The following is a 15,509-nucleotide window of genomic DNA, read 5'->3' on the forward strand; positions in this document are numbered from 1 at the left end:
ACTTGATTCGTTCCCTCTTCCCTTCCCTACGGTTTAATTAGTGTTAAACCGTAGCGTTATTTTTCTGTTCAAATACAATTACCAAAATACCCCTTGACCTTTTCATTTTTATAAGGAAACGGGGCGGACAAGGGAGCGGCTCGTGGCTGCGGATTTAAAAAGTGCGGGTCCCGCTGTATGGGTGGGAGGGGAACAATTAACGACTTAACGATGCGTTAACACTACGCGGCGCTTGTTGCTTTTCTTCCATTTGACCGTAAATAAAAGGGAAAAGTCTCGAGCTTTTCTCAAATAAAATAGAGGATAAAAAGATTAAAAGATTCCGATCTAAGGATTTTAAGAGAAAAATTTAAGGGCAAAAGATTACGTTGCATGATGTACGATAGTGTCTGTAACTATTGGATGCGAATGAAGTGTGATAAATTGTACACGATGATATTTATCCAATGGTTGAAAACACGACCATGTATCACTGTTTGATCACTTACAATAAAAATGACCAAGAAACGCTCTTTTTCCTTCCTTGTTATTATTAGTTTTTTAAGATGAAAGGTCTCACTGTCTCACTTGCAATAAAAATGATATATAATAGATTATTTATTATTTTCTTAGATCATTTTATTTTGATCACTCCGTTTTTTCAATTTATGTGTCAAATTTGAGTTCAATCTGAATTGATGATGTTGTAACGTAGTGGCATTGTTTTAGGAATAGGAATTGGATCATTGGAGTCAACTGTATTTTATTTTCAATTAAAAAATTGGATCATTTCAAGAATTTAAGCATATTACACTCGATTTTGCCAAGATTCTATACAGAATCAAAATCTATGGAAGTCTATTCTGCTTACTTGAACATTGGTGTCATGCTTCGAAGATTCACCACATGTTGACAAACAAAGATGAATTTATTGGATCATGTTTCGCACTAAGGTTTTATGATATTGAAATCAAATCGGATTGCATCGAAATTGATAAGACTTCAAACCAAACTTAAAATAAGGGACCAATCTTGATAAAATACTGATACCGGCTGGCTCATAGTTCATAAAAAATACAAATTTTTATTTTTTGGGGGTACTTTTGAAAATATTTACATGTTAAATTGAATCTAAACCAATAATAATACACTGAACAGAAATCGATGCATTTTTATTGGATTACGTTTTGTACTCACTTCTAATAACACACCGAAATCGATAAATTTCAAACCAAAATCAATCCAAACTACCGATTAACACCCCTAGGTATAAGCCTCGGTCTCGGTGGTTTATGATTTTTCAAACCTTGCTTGAACATCAAGCAATCACTCATGGAACATACGCATGAGACTCACTCGCGCAAGCGCACGTGCACACGGAGAATGGGTTTTGATTTCTCAAATGTGGGATCTTTCTCCTTCCAAAGAAACAAACAAACATACATGCACATATATGCTCTTCGATTCCTTCCTTGTCTCACAATTCAACTGCTGCATGCTCAAGAATGATGAATCTTGACCAGTTCTCTTTTCTTTTCTCCCCTTATCTTTGCCTTAAATTTTCACGTTTTCCCAACAATAGGGATTAGTTGACCTATAAATAAATAATTAAGGAGAAGCAACTTGAGTTATGCTGAATATTAAGTTATTTAGCACGTTTTTATCAGAGGACTATAAAACCATTAACATTTTAAGCTCTTAACGTAGAGAAATTAATGTCCATTTGAAAATCCCATCATTAATTTATCCTTAATTAAACAGGATGTAACTAGAGAAGTTGTTCATAGTGAAATTCTCTATGTAAGTCCATGCACCTTATTAAAGTCATATTTTCAAAGGTTTATGGAGAAAGATTTCCTTCACCCACTTTTATAGTGTTCACATTTGTATAATTCCCAAAGTACCCACCTAAGATCTTATTAACCTATTCTTCAGCCCACCCACGAATCCATGATGAATGGAATCCCATTATTGTGGTTGAAGGAAAACTCAATCAAGATCTATTATAACACTTGTCAAATCCATCTTATTTATTTTAACACGGTAGATAAGAACCTTGGGATCTATTCATCCACAAATATTTGGGCCTATTTCTGACTCTGCCAAATGAAAAATGTTTGAGCCATTTAAATAAACTTATTCTTACAATATATCTCATTAAAGAATTATTTTAATTTCTCAAAATATTTTAACCATAAAATTATTTATTGAGAAACTATTAATTACAAGAGAACCCATTGCCCCTTTGTAAAAGATATAACTGTAATCAAAACCATTCACACTTGGAAATAACAGTCTTAGCACAGCCTATTCGGGCCCAATCAAACCTGGCGTGGCTCGATATGCTAGCCCCAAAACAAAATATACACTTAATAGAGAAATGGGTTCAGAACGTAAGATTCAAAATCTTTAAGGATTTTAACTTACCGCACTTGCCAACACTATTTTGTACATATTGTTAAATAATTATGAAAAAAGATGGTTGTCTGGTTGCATGGCATCTGTGCCTAGAAACAGCAAGGGCGAAATGACTGCCTCACAACCGTGAATTGAAATATCTCACTCTTGTTGGATGCCCTCTTGCATGCTCTCATTGACTCTTACGCTAATTACCTATTAACCTTGGCTGCTGCATAGTGGGATTTCTTACCTTTATCTACAAGTTAAAATCCTTAGATGACCCTCTAAAGGTAAGGGTAAAGGTTTTATTTCGACTAGGAGAATACAGGTGGTATGGTCATTACCCAACTCTACCCTCTCCATTTATACCCTTACCTCTGGAAAATGGGTCTGTTCATTTTGGTCTTTTAACCTCCTCGATCACTTTGTTATATGGAAAATATGCTGGGAGGGTAGTCAACTGAATGTTAGATATGAATGGGACCATGAAATATGTAATATGGTGCAAAGAGAATAAACAGAACTAATAAAGAACTAAAAACTAGAAAGAAAGTAATATTCTATGTTATTTAAGTCAAATTAAATTTTATTCACCATCCTATTATTAAATGGGAAAGTATTTCTTGTGGGGGAGAGTGGTCTTTGCACGCATTGGACCAACGAGAGTGCACGCAAAAGCATTGAGCGGGCGGTCATTTTCACCTTTCATGGGGGACGGAGCAGTCATTTCATCCTCTCTGTCTAGGTGTGGGTGCTACACTCCCCCACAGGGAACATTTCTCCTTATTAAATACATCACTTTGATGTCTTCGGATGAAATATATATATATTAGTAAAGTTGTAAGTGCAAATGCACGTGTTTGCTTTTTTTCATGTATGAATCACCGAAATGAATACCCAACATTTTAGATGTTTTACTTAAATAATAAAATTGTTTATATAAACAAACATTACAGTAATCCATTTTTTCATTTATTTCTTTAAAACTTCTTTTCATTTTATAATATATACATTTTTAATTGTATTTTAGTAAAGACATTGAGCAGTATTTAAACTATAATTTTAGTTTAAAATCAATTGTATCATCCAGATCTAGCAATAACACTTTAGAAATGTTGTTCAAACCATTTTATACATTGGAAAGTGGGGTTTTATACATTGTTCAACGAAAAATGGGATTATTGTACTCTCTCTTTATAATTTATAATTTTTAATTAATAGTTAATAATAATTATCTCTTATTGTTATCTGAAAAAACGTGCAAAAACTAAGTGGGGAAACGATTGGTCCATTAATTTTTATAAAAGAATAATTAATGTAACATTGAGGGGGGTTTATTAATGGAGGAAGAATTTAATTTAGCTAAAAATTATAAGAATTAATAATTAATATTTAATGAAAAATATTTTTTTGGGCTTATTGATATTGTTGAAGGGTATTTTTGGTATGAAAAGATTTGCCATGACTTTTGAGTTTCTACATTTATAATATAGTATAATATATACAACATATGATTAGAATAAATATCTAGAATGTTTCTTGCTTGGGGTGGGCGTAGCTTCCGTTATTGCCTCCTCTCGCTATCTCTTTCTCCCACCATAAAATGACCTATCTGCCCCCTATTAATTGAATGGATAGGGGCGCTCATTAGCTCTTGCCTACCTGTGTAGCCTCCACCATCAGGCATTAAATATGCTACTTTATATTATTAGGGGAAGGGTTGTGTGGACCTACAATTTTTCCTACACCCTCTCACAAATGTATTTTTTATTATTTTGTTAGACTTAAAAAAATGATAAAAATACTCTCATGTGATGAGTGTAGGAAAGGACTTACAATTTGGATCCTCTACTGTTGCGCTGCCCGGCAGGACCGTGCTTCCCAGACACGATACTGCATGAAATGTTCGCCTTACCCCTGCCCAAATGTCTTGCCCAAGTAGGGGTAAGGCGATCTTTGCACGCAGCGTCGTGTCTAGGCAGCACGATCGTGCCGGGCAACTAGGCAGTAGAGGATCCAGATCCAAGGACTTAAGGCTCAGACACACTTTTCCCATATTATTATTGGTTGGAGTTCATACGTGGAATGACATGATAAATAGTTACAATAACGTCCATAGGAGTCCATGTAATATCTTATATCTCCACCATTTAAGACAGAGTGAAAGAGCCAGGAGATTTAAAGCATGGAGTATGAAGTAGGAAACGATGAAAATTACTACTATTTCCTTATCTCAAAGACAAATTACTACTATTTGCCCCTTTTTTTTTTTTTAGGGGAGAGGTTTTCAAGCACCGTGGCATGAGACTATGAAAGGTGTGGGGATTTTTATTTTTATTTTTTTGGGTAATGAGGTGTGGGGATTACGATGTGTCAAATAGAAGGGGGAATTCTCTTTTTTATCCCTTCTTGTAAAGGGGGATAGGTCGCGTTGGGCTCTTCTGTAGCGCGACACAGATTGTAGCGCACATCTCATGGCCCATAGTGCTTGGGCACGCAACCCAACACCCACTTGTGTATTGGGCTGCGTGTCCAAGCACTGTGGGCTGTCCGATGGTGCGCTACACATTGTGTCGCACTACGGAGGACCCAAATCTGGGACAGGTCTACGCACAAAATCTTTTTGTTTTTGTTTTTTTTTAAAGTACTATTTAAAAATGAAAGGAAAAACTTCGAAAGGAAAAACTTTGAATATAAGCCTAGGAGGATGGTATTTTTTTGTTTTTTTTTTCGAACAACCATTGGTGTGACGTGCAGAATCCTTCCTATAGTGATATCCTAGGAAACTCTCTCCTCTAAATGAAAGACAACGTAGCTTGTATGACAAAGTAGGGGGTGGTGTAACAATGAAAGAGAGAAAGGAAAAGGTTTCTTAGATGGCCCACTTGAAAGGCCTCCCTATGTTGCCCACGTATTCACAATGTTGTAGGTTTGATGGAACATAAATTTGTAGACAAAAGAAAACCTAATGTCTCCTATGTATATTTTAAGTTTCAACCCAAATGGAGTTAGCCAAATAATAAAATGAAACTTTGAAAATTAATGAAATAAAATGAATGGCTCAAACTACAAGGAAAAATATCAATATATAAGAGTATATATGATTTAAGCTAGCTAGCGATGTTGCTAAACAACTTAGGTTAAAGCTAAAGATGAACCTAAGTATCAAACCCATGGACACTGATGCGTCACCGATTGACGGGATAGTTGAGAGGTTGTTGATACACAGGGAAAAGGCAATTTGCTAGTGATGCCATGTCACACTTATCAACTTATATTAGGGCAAGATCTAATGGTAGAGGCGAATGCTATGAGAGTACCTCACCTTCTTGGTATGTATGTTGGGAATTCGAATCCACCTTGCTGAATCAAATTGATTAAAGGCACTACCCATAGGATTTGAGTATGAAATTTGAAAGCCAATTCAAGAAACCCCCTAAGAAAGCTTACTTCACATCAAGTTCCACGGTCTACGAGATGTTTATGGATTTCCTCTCTTTTGAGATTTTTGTTGAACCCACCCACCCTGCTAGGGTTGAGTTATCCATTCCCACGGTCCCACCTCATGAGCGTCACATGTAATGGCTCAATCAACCATCCTATTCTATTGATCAAATGAGTCCATGCATGGGTCCCTCCAGGCAACGAACGATCAGTACTCCGAACGCATTTCTTCAAATTGATCAAATTCGCTATTTCAATTGGAAATTTTAAAAAAAAAAAAAAAAAAAACAAGGGCTGGCCGCTGCCATTGGTTGCAATGTGAGTTAGCTGTAATTAACAAGTACATTTTTGGCCTTGAATTGATGTTTTATAAGCACACCATGCAACAATGGGAGAAAGCAAGAAACACCAAATTAATTCTAATTGAAATTACTCAGAAAGAAAGGCATAAAAAATTAAAAATTAAAAATTAAACTGATCAATGGTGGAATGAAATTCTGAACTTTGTGAATTTGAATTATTTTTTTACTTGAGCCATTACCACCCAATTGAAAGAAGTGAGACTGTATTTAATAAGAATATCATTACAATCACATAAAATTACATCAAACTCTAGGGTTCTTGAGTACCGATTCCGATCTGATCGTCAACGACTGATTCCGTCCCCGATTACAATATTGGCTTACACGCAATAAATGAGATCTGCTGCAGATGTATTGAAGATCAACGAGAGGTTATTGTACAGGTGGGGATCTTGGTACCATATGGGAGGATTTCGACGAGATCTTGAACTGTTTCAGACGGAATCGGAAGAAGAGCAGCCCTAGCTCGATCCATTCACCCTCATCCTATTCTACCTCTTCTACAACATTCACTGTAAGCAAAGATTATCGTAGAAGAGAGAGAATAAGATGAAGGATACTGGAGCAAAGGCCGCCATTAATGGCGCTTCTTGATTCTTGAAGCTTTCTAGCTTTCTCTGTTCGAGGTGACGAGAGACTCGAAACGAGACCGTTTTATTAAGTAACATTTTCGTTGAGATTCTTTGAGAATCAGAGGTTTGGGTTTTAGTCATATGACTAGGATACTCCTTAAAGGTAGTTCTTCTCTCATATTCTATTTCACTAAAGACTCGGATGCTGATTTAAATGTGAAAGGACCACACTGCCCCTATAAAATAAAAAATGTCATTTCTTGCTCTCGTGCATTTTCATTGGCCTGCATGCTGTCTTAGAGGCCAAAAGGTGATCTCTTGCCCTTAATTGAATATAAAACAAGAGGTAATATGAACTAATTACGTGACTTGAGAAAGAAAAAAAGATGGTGGGTTGTATATCTCATGATTGAAATTAGTGTTTTATAATAAGGTGATTATTCTCTGTTGGGAGCGCAAGTTGTGCCCAGCCACATGGGATAGCATTTCGATCATTTAGGGGGACAAGTCACAAAGAACATTTGGGCATTATTATAATATCATTGAATACATGTAACATGTGTGAGGGATTTTATTTTTTTCTTTGTAAGTTTGGATTGTTTGGAACCGATTAAGGATCAGAACCGGACCATCCACTATTTAATGGTCTGGGTCTCAGGTTTGGAACTGTTTTACTTATTGGTCTGATTTTGGTCCTGATCCCTTTACGACTAACCGGATCAATTGACACCCTTATTTAGATCCGGCTGAAATGGATCGGGCCCGACCGATTACGAAAGATGAAAATGTCTTCCTCTGATAAGTCATGCGCGCACATATAACTCCAGATTTTTCCACCAAATGGGGGAATCCATTTTCAGGAATTTTTAATCCAATTCCCATACCTGCCCTCAGGCCTCGTAAACCATTTCTCGCATCCGCCTTAGGGACAGAAGAACTGTAGGAGCTGAGCTTTGTTATCCATGGCGGCTAGAAATGCTCTATTGAAGTACCTAAGAGTGAATGTTCAGGTTCGAAATGCGACTCCGATTACTTTTTCAGTCAATAATATCCTTCGGCGCCACTTCTCTGAGGAGGTCAGAGGCTCTTTCCTCAACAAATCGGAGGTCGCTGATCGTGTTATCAGCGTCGTAAAGAACTTTCAGAAGGTGGATCCTTCGAAGGTAAGCTATTACCTTTTTTTTTTCCTAGAGAGGAATTCCATCATATCTGGTTCGGCTTCTAATGTTGGGAGATAGAAAATTAGGGTTTTTGTTTATAATTAATTACACATTTTGGGTCCTGCATGAGTAAAAAATTTAGTTTTCTGTTTTTAGTTTCTAAAGAAATGGAAATGAAACATATGAACGGCAATACTTGAGTGACTAAAATCAAAATTTTTAAGAGTGAATGTTTAAACATTTAGGCAATTCTGATGTGGCGATTGATGTGTCCTCTATCGACCATCTGAAAATGTATCATCTCAATTTTTTCGGCCTTCATTTTAATTTTCTTTGGTGAATGTCATCAGTTCATCCTTTTTTCTTTTTTTTTTAGGGTTAGGTAATGTTAAATTTTTATTAAGAAAACAGAAATTTACAATATGTAATAAATAACCTGGTCACTTTACAAGGTTACAGAGATCAACAGGAAAATCAGATGGATAAATAACAGTTTCAGGCAAGCCTGTGTCCGTAGAAACTATTTAGTCAGCAGGTTGATTTGTCTCGTTCCAAACATGTTGAAAATAATTCCAAGGCATCCTGTCCACCAAATTCCAAATGGCGGTTTTCAGATGCTGCCTAGGGTCTGTTGACATGTCTGGTTTGAGCCTGGTCTATTGAGCTGATTATTGTTGGCTACAATTCAGAAGGAAAAAAATCTTTCCTACTCATAATTTGTTTGAGCTTTAGCATAAGAGAATCATTCTCCATTGAATCCACTTAACAAAATAAATTTAACTTCCAAGTCAATTAAACCTTGTCTCACCTATTGGGTTTGGCCACACGAACTTTGTTTTACCATTGGGCTCTATTTAAAGTAATACTTTGAGAGCTCTCAAGCAGTCATGCCCTTTGTCAACTCAGGGTATCTCTGGTACGGCCCTTTGACCACCTTCAAATTACAATATATCATTCCTAACTTGTATATTTGCTGGTCTTCATTGCCCATGTTGGGATTCTTGGGACTATCTTGATTGAGCTTCCCTTGTTTCTTCTCCTGTTGGTGCAACTTTGAGTCCCCTCAACTGTAGATATTTCTACCCAATAAAAAACTGTATATATTTCTAATTGTATCTTTCCCATTCTTACCGTGCATCCATCTACATGCTCCTTTCGATTACATGCGTGTTTGTTTGCTATACAGCATGTAGTCCCATGCAGCATTCCTGTTCGGCTGCTCCCATATCTGTCATAAAATTTAGTTTTCTGTTTTTATAGGACTTGTTGACTATAAAATTCTCGACTTCATCCAACCCCCTACAGTTAAACAAGCAACGTCTTCCTCAATTCTCACTCTTTGTTTATGATCTTATTAAAATAACAAAAATTAATCACACTTTGGCATTCGTGATCGTTAATTTTTCATGCCCATCGTTTCAATTCCTACTTTTACCAAGTTTGATTCAATCCATTCTGCTCTAACTTGGCTTATCTTAAAATTTTTTTTTTTTTTTATTTATATAAATTTTAGATCATTAATTCCACCTTGTCATTCAGCCCTTCTCTGGCCTCATGGGGAAGAAGAACTAGAACTTGACCTTGATTATGTGGTTCTGGAGGGCTGCGACGGATGATGATTGATCTTTATTCTTGGTTACATGTTTATTGCATACTTTTGTATTAACCTGTCTGAAGCCTGAAGGATATTCTTCGTTTCTTTGCAGTATTGTTTAGTAGTTGCTGTTTTTAATCTCAGGCATTTGCTTAAATTCATCAGAGGGATTCAAGGAATCATTATAATAACTGATTCTGGAAAAGTTTCCAAAAGACTGATGAGGTTATTCAATTTCTTGGCAATTCTACTACATACACATTGCACACAGATTGTCTTAAAGATATCGTGAAACACATTATCATTCTCTGGTTTCTGACTTTCAACCCACATCCTTTGCTGTCAGGTTTACTGTTTGTTTGATCTGTTTCCAATTTTGGCTTGGTAGCGTAGATACATTTGGGCATTGGTATTATTAAATATGACTTTTGTCTGGCATAAGAACTTTGCCATGAACATGTTCGGGATTCTACTTTCTTTCAATATACTATGAGCTGTTATATGAAACCTCAGCTTGAAGTAGAATTCTCCCACTTTGGCTCCATCTTTGGAAAATCTTATACCTTGTGTGTTTGAATTACCTTGTATAATTATAGAGATTCTCCTAGTTCTAGTAAAGTTTTGTGGAAAGTGGAAACATTATAAGCATGATGTGTTTATTTGAGATGAATTTGTAATGGTCCTTTTTTACTGGCTTGAATGATTCAAATTTGTATCATGTTAATGGCCAAAAGCTGCAACAGTGAATAGTGAACAAGGAAAAAGATTTCCCTAAACTAGGGGTTAGATCCATCTCTGTTACCCTTTGTAAGTTGACCATCTCAGTGGCACTCCGGTGGTTACTAGAGAATTAGTTTGTGATATGAGAAATATACTCAAGAATGTCGTGGTATTTCTGGGATGATGGAGTTTATAATGCAATCTGGGAAACAAATTTGTGTTGCTTTTCACTCTATTTGGTTAGTTTTATGTTCTAACGAATTTCTTGGTATCTCATTTTCATGTGTAGGTTACACCAAGTGCCCATTTTCAAAATGATCTTGGACTTGATAGTTTGGACACTGTAGAGATTGTTATGGCTTTTGAAGAAGAGTTCGGTTTTGAGATCCCTGACAATGAAGCAGACAAGATCAACTCTATCAATCTTGCTGTTGACTTCATCGCCTCTCACCCCCAAGCAAAATAGAACAAAACTGTATTGATTTTTGTTCCCCGTGGTTTAAATCCTAGTTAGCCTTACCCTTGGAATGATTACGTTACTTGAGAAATTTGAATTTTGATAAATTGTTTGTTCCTTCAGATACTCCTTACTTTCATCTTTGGAGTTTTTGTCGAATAAGAAAAGCGAATTTTATAATGTGTCAGTGTTATGATTTTCTTGCTAGAGAAATTGTCGAACTTCTGACCTTGATGCTGTTGCAGACTTGCCGGCAATGTCTTTACGCTGGTTTGAAGTTATTGATGGATTGCATTGTTTTTCCACCTAACAAAAGAAAGGCAGAAGCTGTCATTAATGACTGCATATACACTCTCCGTGGATATATATATTACATTAGGCTTCCTTTGGTGGCAAGAGAATTCGAAGGAAAGGGCAGTGAAATTTTAAATCTAAAATGGAAATTTATGTAATCATTATTCAACATGATTGTATAAACTTCTGACATGTCTTGCCGTATTTAGTAATGCTGGTTTTATAATTAACTTTACTTTTCAAATCTAAGGGATTTAATGGTTATATAGAATGATTTGGAGTTAACGTCATAATTATATGGGGTAAGATTACGAAAGTTTCTTTGAAAATTTCACTCCTACCTTGCAACCAAAGGATGATTTAGAGCACATATGGGTATCAATCGATTTCTTTTTATTTAATCAGTTCGATTTTGATTTGGTTGAGGGTGTGATAGGTAGAAATAGGAACAGAAACGATTATTGAAGCTTTGTTGGCTATGCAATTGAAGGAGTATTAAAAACTCTGTTTCTGCTCACTTCAATGCCCACTTCAATGCCAACTGTCATTAACAGCTCTAGATGCATGAATTTCTGTAGGGTTTTTATCCTTAGCCATAATTCCGTTGGAGTAAATCGTCAGTTGTGTCAAGAAGGTGAACAACAACTACAGAGTTTTAAAATACAAAAAATCAGTTTGGTTTTTTCCCACGAAAAATCATAACAGAAGCTATTTACTTAGAAGATTCATGGAAAGATTTAGAGATTGCAATAAAGATCTTCATATGATCTTTATTAATATAGAAAACACTTAAGACACAGGTTCTAGAGAGTTAATCTGATAAGTACGAGAAAATAAGTATTTCAAATAAATCTGTGGACATAATTCTCATTTACAACTGCCTTGCATTAAGGATTAATTTTAAGCCTTTATTTGTTTGTACTTATTATGGATGATTTCACCAAAGACATTCAAGATGAGATTCTTTGGCGTATGCTTTTTTGTGAGGATATTGTTTTGGTGGACGAGACAACAGTTAGAATTAACGTCAAGTTTGGAGCTATGAAGATCAACCTTAGAATCAAACGGTTTTGAGATTAGTAGAACGAAGATGGAGTATATGGTAGCTTTAATTACACTAGGACGAGTAATGAGGTGGTGAAAATTGATGAGAGAGATTTCACAAAATGATTATTTTATGTATCTGGGGTCAATCATAAATAAAGAATGTGATATAGAAGATGACATTTCATAGAGAATTAAAATATGATGCATGAAGCGGAGAGGTGCATCCGGAATGTTGTGTGATCAACATATTGATTAAAACTTAAAGGATAATTTTATAGGACAGTCATGCGACCAGCTATGATGTATAGTACGAAATGTTAGATAGTTAAAAAACATCATAAGATAAACTCAGTGTAGCTGAGATAAGTATATTGAGATGGATGTGGGGCACAACTAGAAAGGATAACAGTAAAGAATGATCATATTCAAACTGATTTAATAATAGTTTTGATACATGATAAGTTATAAGAAAGTCGCTTGAAATGGCGTAGCTATGATCAATGAAAGCCTTTGGATGCTCCAATATGGAGGAGAAATTAGATTCAAATTGAATAAACATAGCTTAGGCCTTGTATCAAGTATAACCTCAAGGGCTCAAACAGAACTGATTGGAGGGTAAATATCCATGTAGCCAACCCCAGCTGGCTGAATTGTTATATTGCATAGATATCAAATAATGCCCACAAAGACAAGAAGGAAGAACACTGTGACCACAGGAGCATACAGTTAACCCAATTGCATGAGCTATTTAAGATAGTTTTATCTTTCCTGCTACTGATTGTGCAGTGGAAGTGGTACTGTGTGGTAGACCATTTCAAATGAAAATTTGCGGCAGGTTCGAAGTCTGAATACTCCATATTACTCAATGTCAAGGTCATGAAATACTAAAATGTAATATCGAAAGATATAAGGGGAAGAAACAAAATAATGTTAATAACAATGCAAATAAAGAAGGAAAATATCTTACAAGAATGGTCAACTTTTTCAATTTTATTAGCTTTCTTAATAAAATAAATGTAAGATTTATAACAACGAAGTCACCATACTTGGAGAAATATTTACTCTTATGTCCATTAAGAGAGCCGTGGGAACTAATTAGACAGATCCAACTCTAAATCTGATGGACCATTTAAATCATTTTCCTTTGTCATAAGCTGCGATGTTCTGGGGTTCACATTCAGGACTAAAAAGGCGAACCAGCAAAGCAGAGGTTGAGCTCACAGATACAGCTCCACAGGCAGCCCACCTGAGACTCCTCGGAACTGTTATCCTTGGACCTGCAATAAATATAGAAACAAGAATAAAATAAAATGCTAAAAATTGTTCGATGTGTGTGTGAGTGTGTGTATGTGAGAGAGAGAGAGGTATATTGTCATCAATGTTATATCATTGAATTTGACCAGAGATGAGATACATATTCATCTGGTCTTCTTATTTATTTCTTTCTGGCCTAACATAACCAGACACGAAAAAATTATAGAATAAACAAAAGGATAACGAAGAACAGAATCCCGAAATAAATATGATTAGAGTTCTTCTACCTGAGCAAGTATAGCACAAAAAAATCACATTAATTAAAGCAAAAACTATCAAAAACAAAAACAATAACAATAACAGCCAAAACTGAGGTTCAAAGTCTACTTACCATAATGCAATCGACAAAGAACCCAAAAAGCCAGCCCTCCACCTACAGAGAAAACTCCTGCTGTGTGCCTCATTAATCTCGAACATGGCTTTGCATCTGACCTCATCAGATCCCCATCAGAAAACCCAAAAAGACGCCTCAACGCCATCTTCTGCTGCTGAATCTTAATATAATACGAGGCTTTCACTCTCTAACTCAGCATGCTTCGTCTTTCCAGTCTGCTAAAGCTGTAACAAGAAAGCAGAAAATTGAGGCCTCGTTTTGGAGATGTTTCAAATAATTTGCTTTTATGGTTTCTATTGAAATTAGACATGCAGCCAAGACTAGCCCATTGAGTCTAAGAAGACTTTATTTTGGGCCATAGATGGTTCTATGGGCCTAAGGTCACTTGTTTATGGGTTATTGGCTTATTTGTTGCATTGGGCCTCAATTAAATGTCCATAAAGTGGTGGTGAGGTCAATACACGAGATTGGTGTCTTAATTGTTTGAGTTAAATTAGCATACTTATATTAAGTGTCCATAAAGTGGTGGTGAGGTCAATACACGAGATTGGTGTCTTAATTGTTTGAGTTAAATTATATTAGGAACTAAGTAAAGAATCCTAGTTTGAGCATATTTACTTTATTCAGGGTATGAGAGTGATTGGGAGTCCTTTTATGAGTCAGTTTAGAAAATTTAAAAAGGTATAGATATGCTATATATGCATACACGCCATCAGTTAAAGATGATTTCAATAATAGAAATGGATTTTTTTGAAGAGTTTTAAGTTGTCGAGTTCTACAAACATGGGTGAAGGCTCTTCTTCAAGCCTACTGTTGCTTCTTCTTTCTCATTTGAGTTCTGTTCATCTTTCTTTTCAGGGGTGATATTTTCCTCTTCCATTCTTCTTTTTATCTGCAGTTCCCCTGTTTTCTTCCAAATTTCAGGTTGTTTTGTTCTGCATCATCTCTTCATATATTAGTCTGTTTTAATTCAAATTTCACACACTAGTTTCTAAATTTTATTCTCCCTGAAATTCTGGGTCTGTTCCCTAAAGAATTCTGGTCAGTGGAATTGTTCTGGTTCTGCTACTTGTTTCCCTAGTACCACTAGGACTTCACTGAAACTCATTTATTCTGTAGTTAGGATTTCATCAAATTCTGCAGGTCAGTAGAGTTTCTGGAGTAGACTACCTGCCCTTAATTTCAACTCATACCAAACAGTCCTTTGCAAGATATAAATTTTCTCTCATTCATCATTAAATAAGAGCTTGCTTAGCTATTTCTCCTTTTCTCGAGATCCTGTGTTCTCAAATCACTTGCTAGTTTTCTAGCTTGGATTTAGAGATCCTGTGTTTTCAAACCGGCAAACATCCTTAATTGGGACTGTCAAACAGTCTCTCTCTCTTGGCCACAAGATGAAGGAGAAGCAGCAGATGAGTCGACTTTCCTTGTCTCTCTTTTACAACTGTCCTACTTCTTTGCTGCTGAAAAACCCTCAACCCCCACCTTAAAATTTTTGGTTCAGATTCTAATTCCAAGAATTCTGAATTCTTGCTGAATTCTAGACTCTTGATTTCTTGCCAAATCCTATTCTTAAATTCTAAGCTCAATTCTTAGAATTCCAGAATCATGTTTTGATGTACAAGCTTTGCCCACCAATTCTAACACACATAATTTTGGAAATTTTATTTGGTTGTCACTAATTCTGCAGATATGTGAAACAATTCTAGGCCAAAAAACAGAGGAATTTCTTATCTCCACCCCTAGTTTGTTTTGTTGAAGAGCCTGATCGTTGGATTTCTCACTCTCTTTTTTTCCTTCTTTTTGAAAGGGTTTTGGCTTATCTGATAGTA

The 15,509-nt window shown here is 35.8% G+C and overlaps 2 protein-coding genes across 2 annotated transcripts; one reads left to right on the forward strand and one right to left on the reverse strand.

Moving 5' to 3' along the window:
* Positions 1–7,691: 7,691 nt before the first annotated feature.
* Positions 7,692–10,699, forward strand: LOC122667088 (acyl carrier protein 2, mitochondrial). The gene is made up of 2 exons (XM_043863281.1): positions 7,692–7,920; positions 10,521–10,699. Exons 1-2 carry the CDS (start codon positions 7,720–7,722, stop codon positions 10,695–10,697), a joined length of 378 nt encoding a protein of 125 aa, XP_043719216.1. The 5' UTR covers positions 7,692–7,719; the 3' UTR covers positions 10,698–10,699.
* Positions 10,700–13,137: 2,438 nt separating this feature from the next.
* On the reverse strand, positions 13,138–13,913 carry LOC122667090. Its single transcript, XM_043863282.1, has 2 exons — positions 13,675–13,913; positions 13,138–13,306 (listed from the first exon to the last, which is right to left on the reverse strand). The coding sequence occupies exons 1-2, from the start codon at positions 13,820–13,822 to the stop codon at positions 13,164–13,166; spliced, it is 291 nt and encodes a 96-aa protein (XP_043719217.1). The 5' UTR covers positions 13,823–13,913; the 3' UTR covers positions 13,138–13,163.
* Between the last annotated feature and the right edge of the window lie 1,596 nt (positions 13,914–15,509).

The sequence above is a fragment of the Telopea speciosissima genome, chromosome 7 (genome assembly GCF_018873765.1).
Source record: "Telopea speciosissima isolate NSW1024214 ecotype Mountain lineage chromosome 7, Tspe_v1, whole genome shotgun sequence".
NCBI lineage: Eukaryota > Viridiplantae > Streptophyta > Magnoliopsida > Proteales > Proteaceae > Telopea > Telopea speciosissima.

Coding starts and splice junctions, on each gene's coding strand:
- LOC122667088 (XM_043863281.1), top strand. CDS start 7,720: ATGGCGGCTAGAAATGCTCTATTGAAGTACCTAAGAGTGAATGTTCAG. Junction 7,921..10,520: donor AGAAGGTGGATCCTTCGAAG/GTAAGCTATTAC, acceptor TTTCATGTGTAG/GTTACACCAAGTGCCCATTT.
- LOC122667090 (XM_043863282.1), bottom strand. CDS start 13,822: ATGGCGTTGAGGCGTCTTTTTGGGTTTTCTGATGGGGATCTGATGAGG. Junction 13,307..13,674: donor TCTTTGTCGATTGCATTATG/GTAAGTAGACTT, acceptor TATTTATTGCAG/GTCCAAGGATAACAGTTCCG.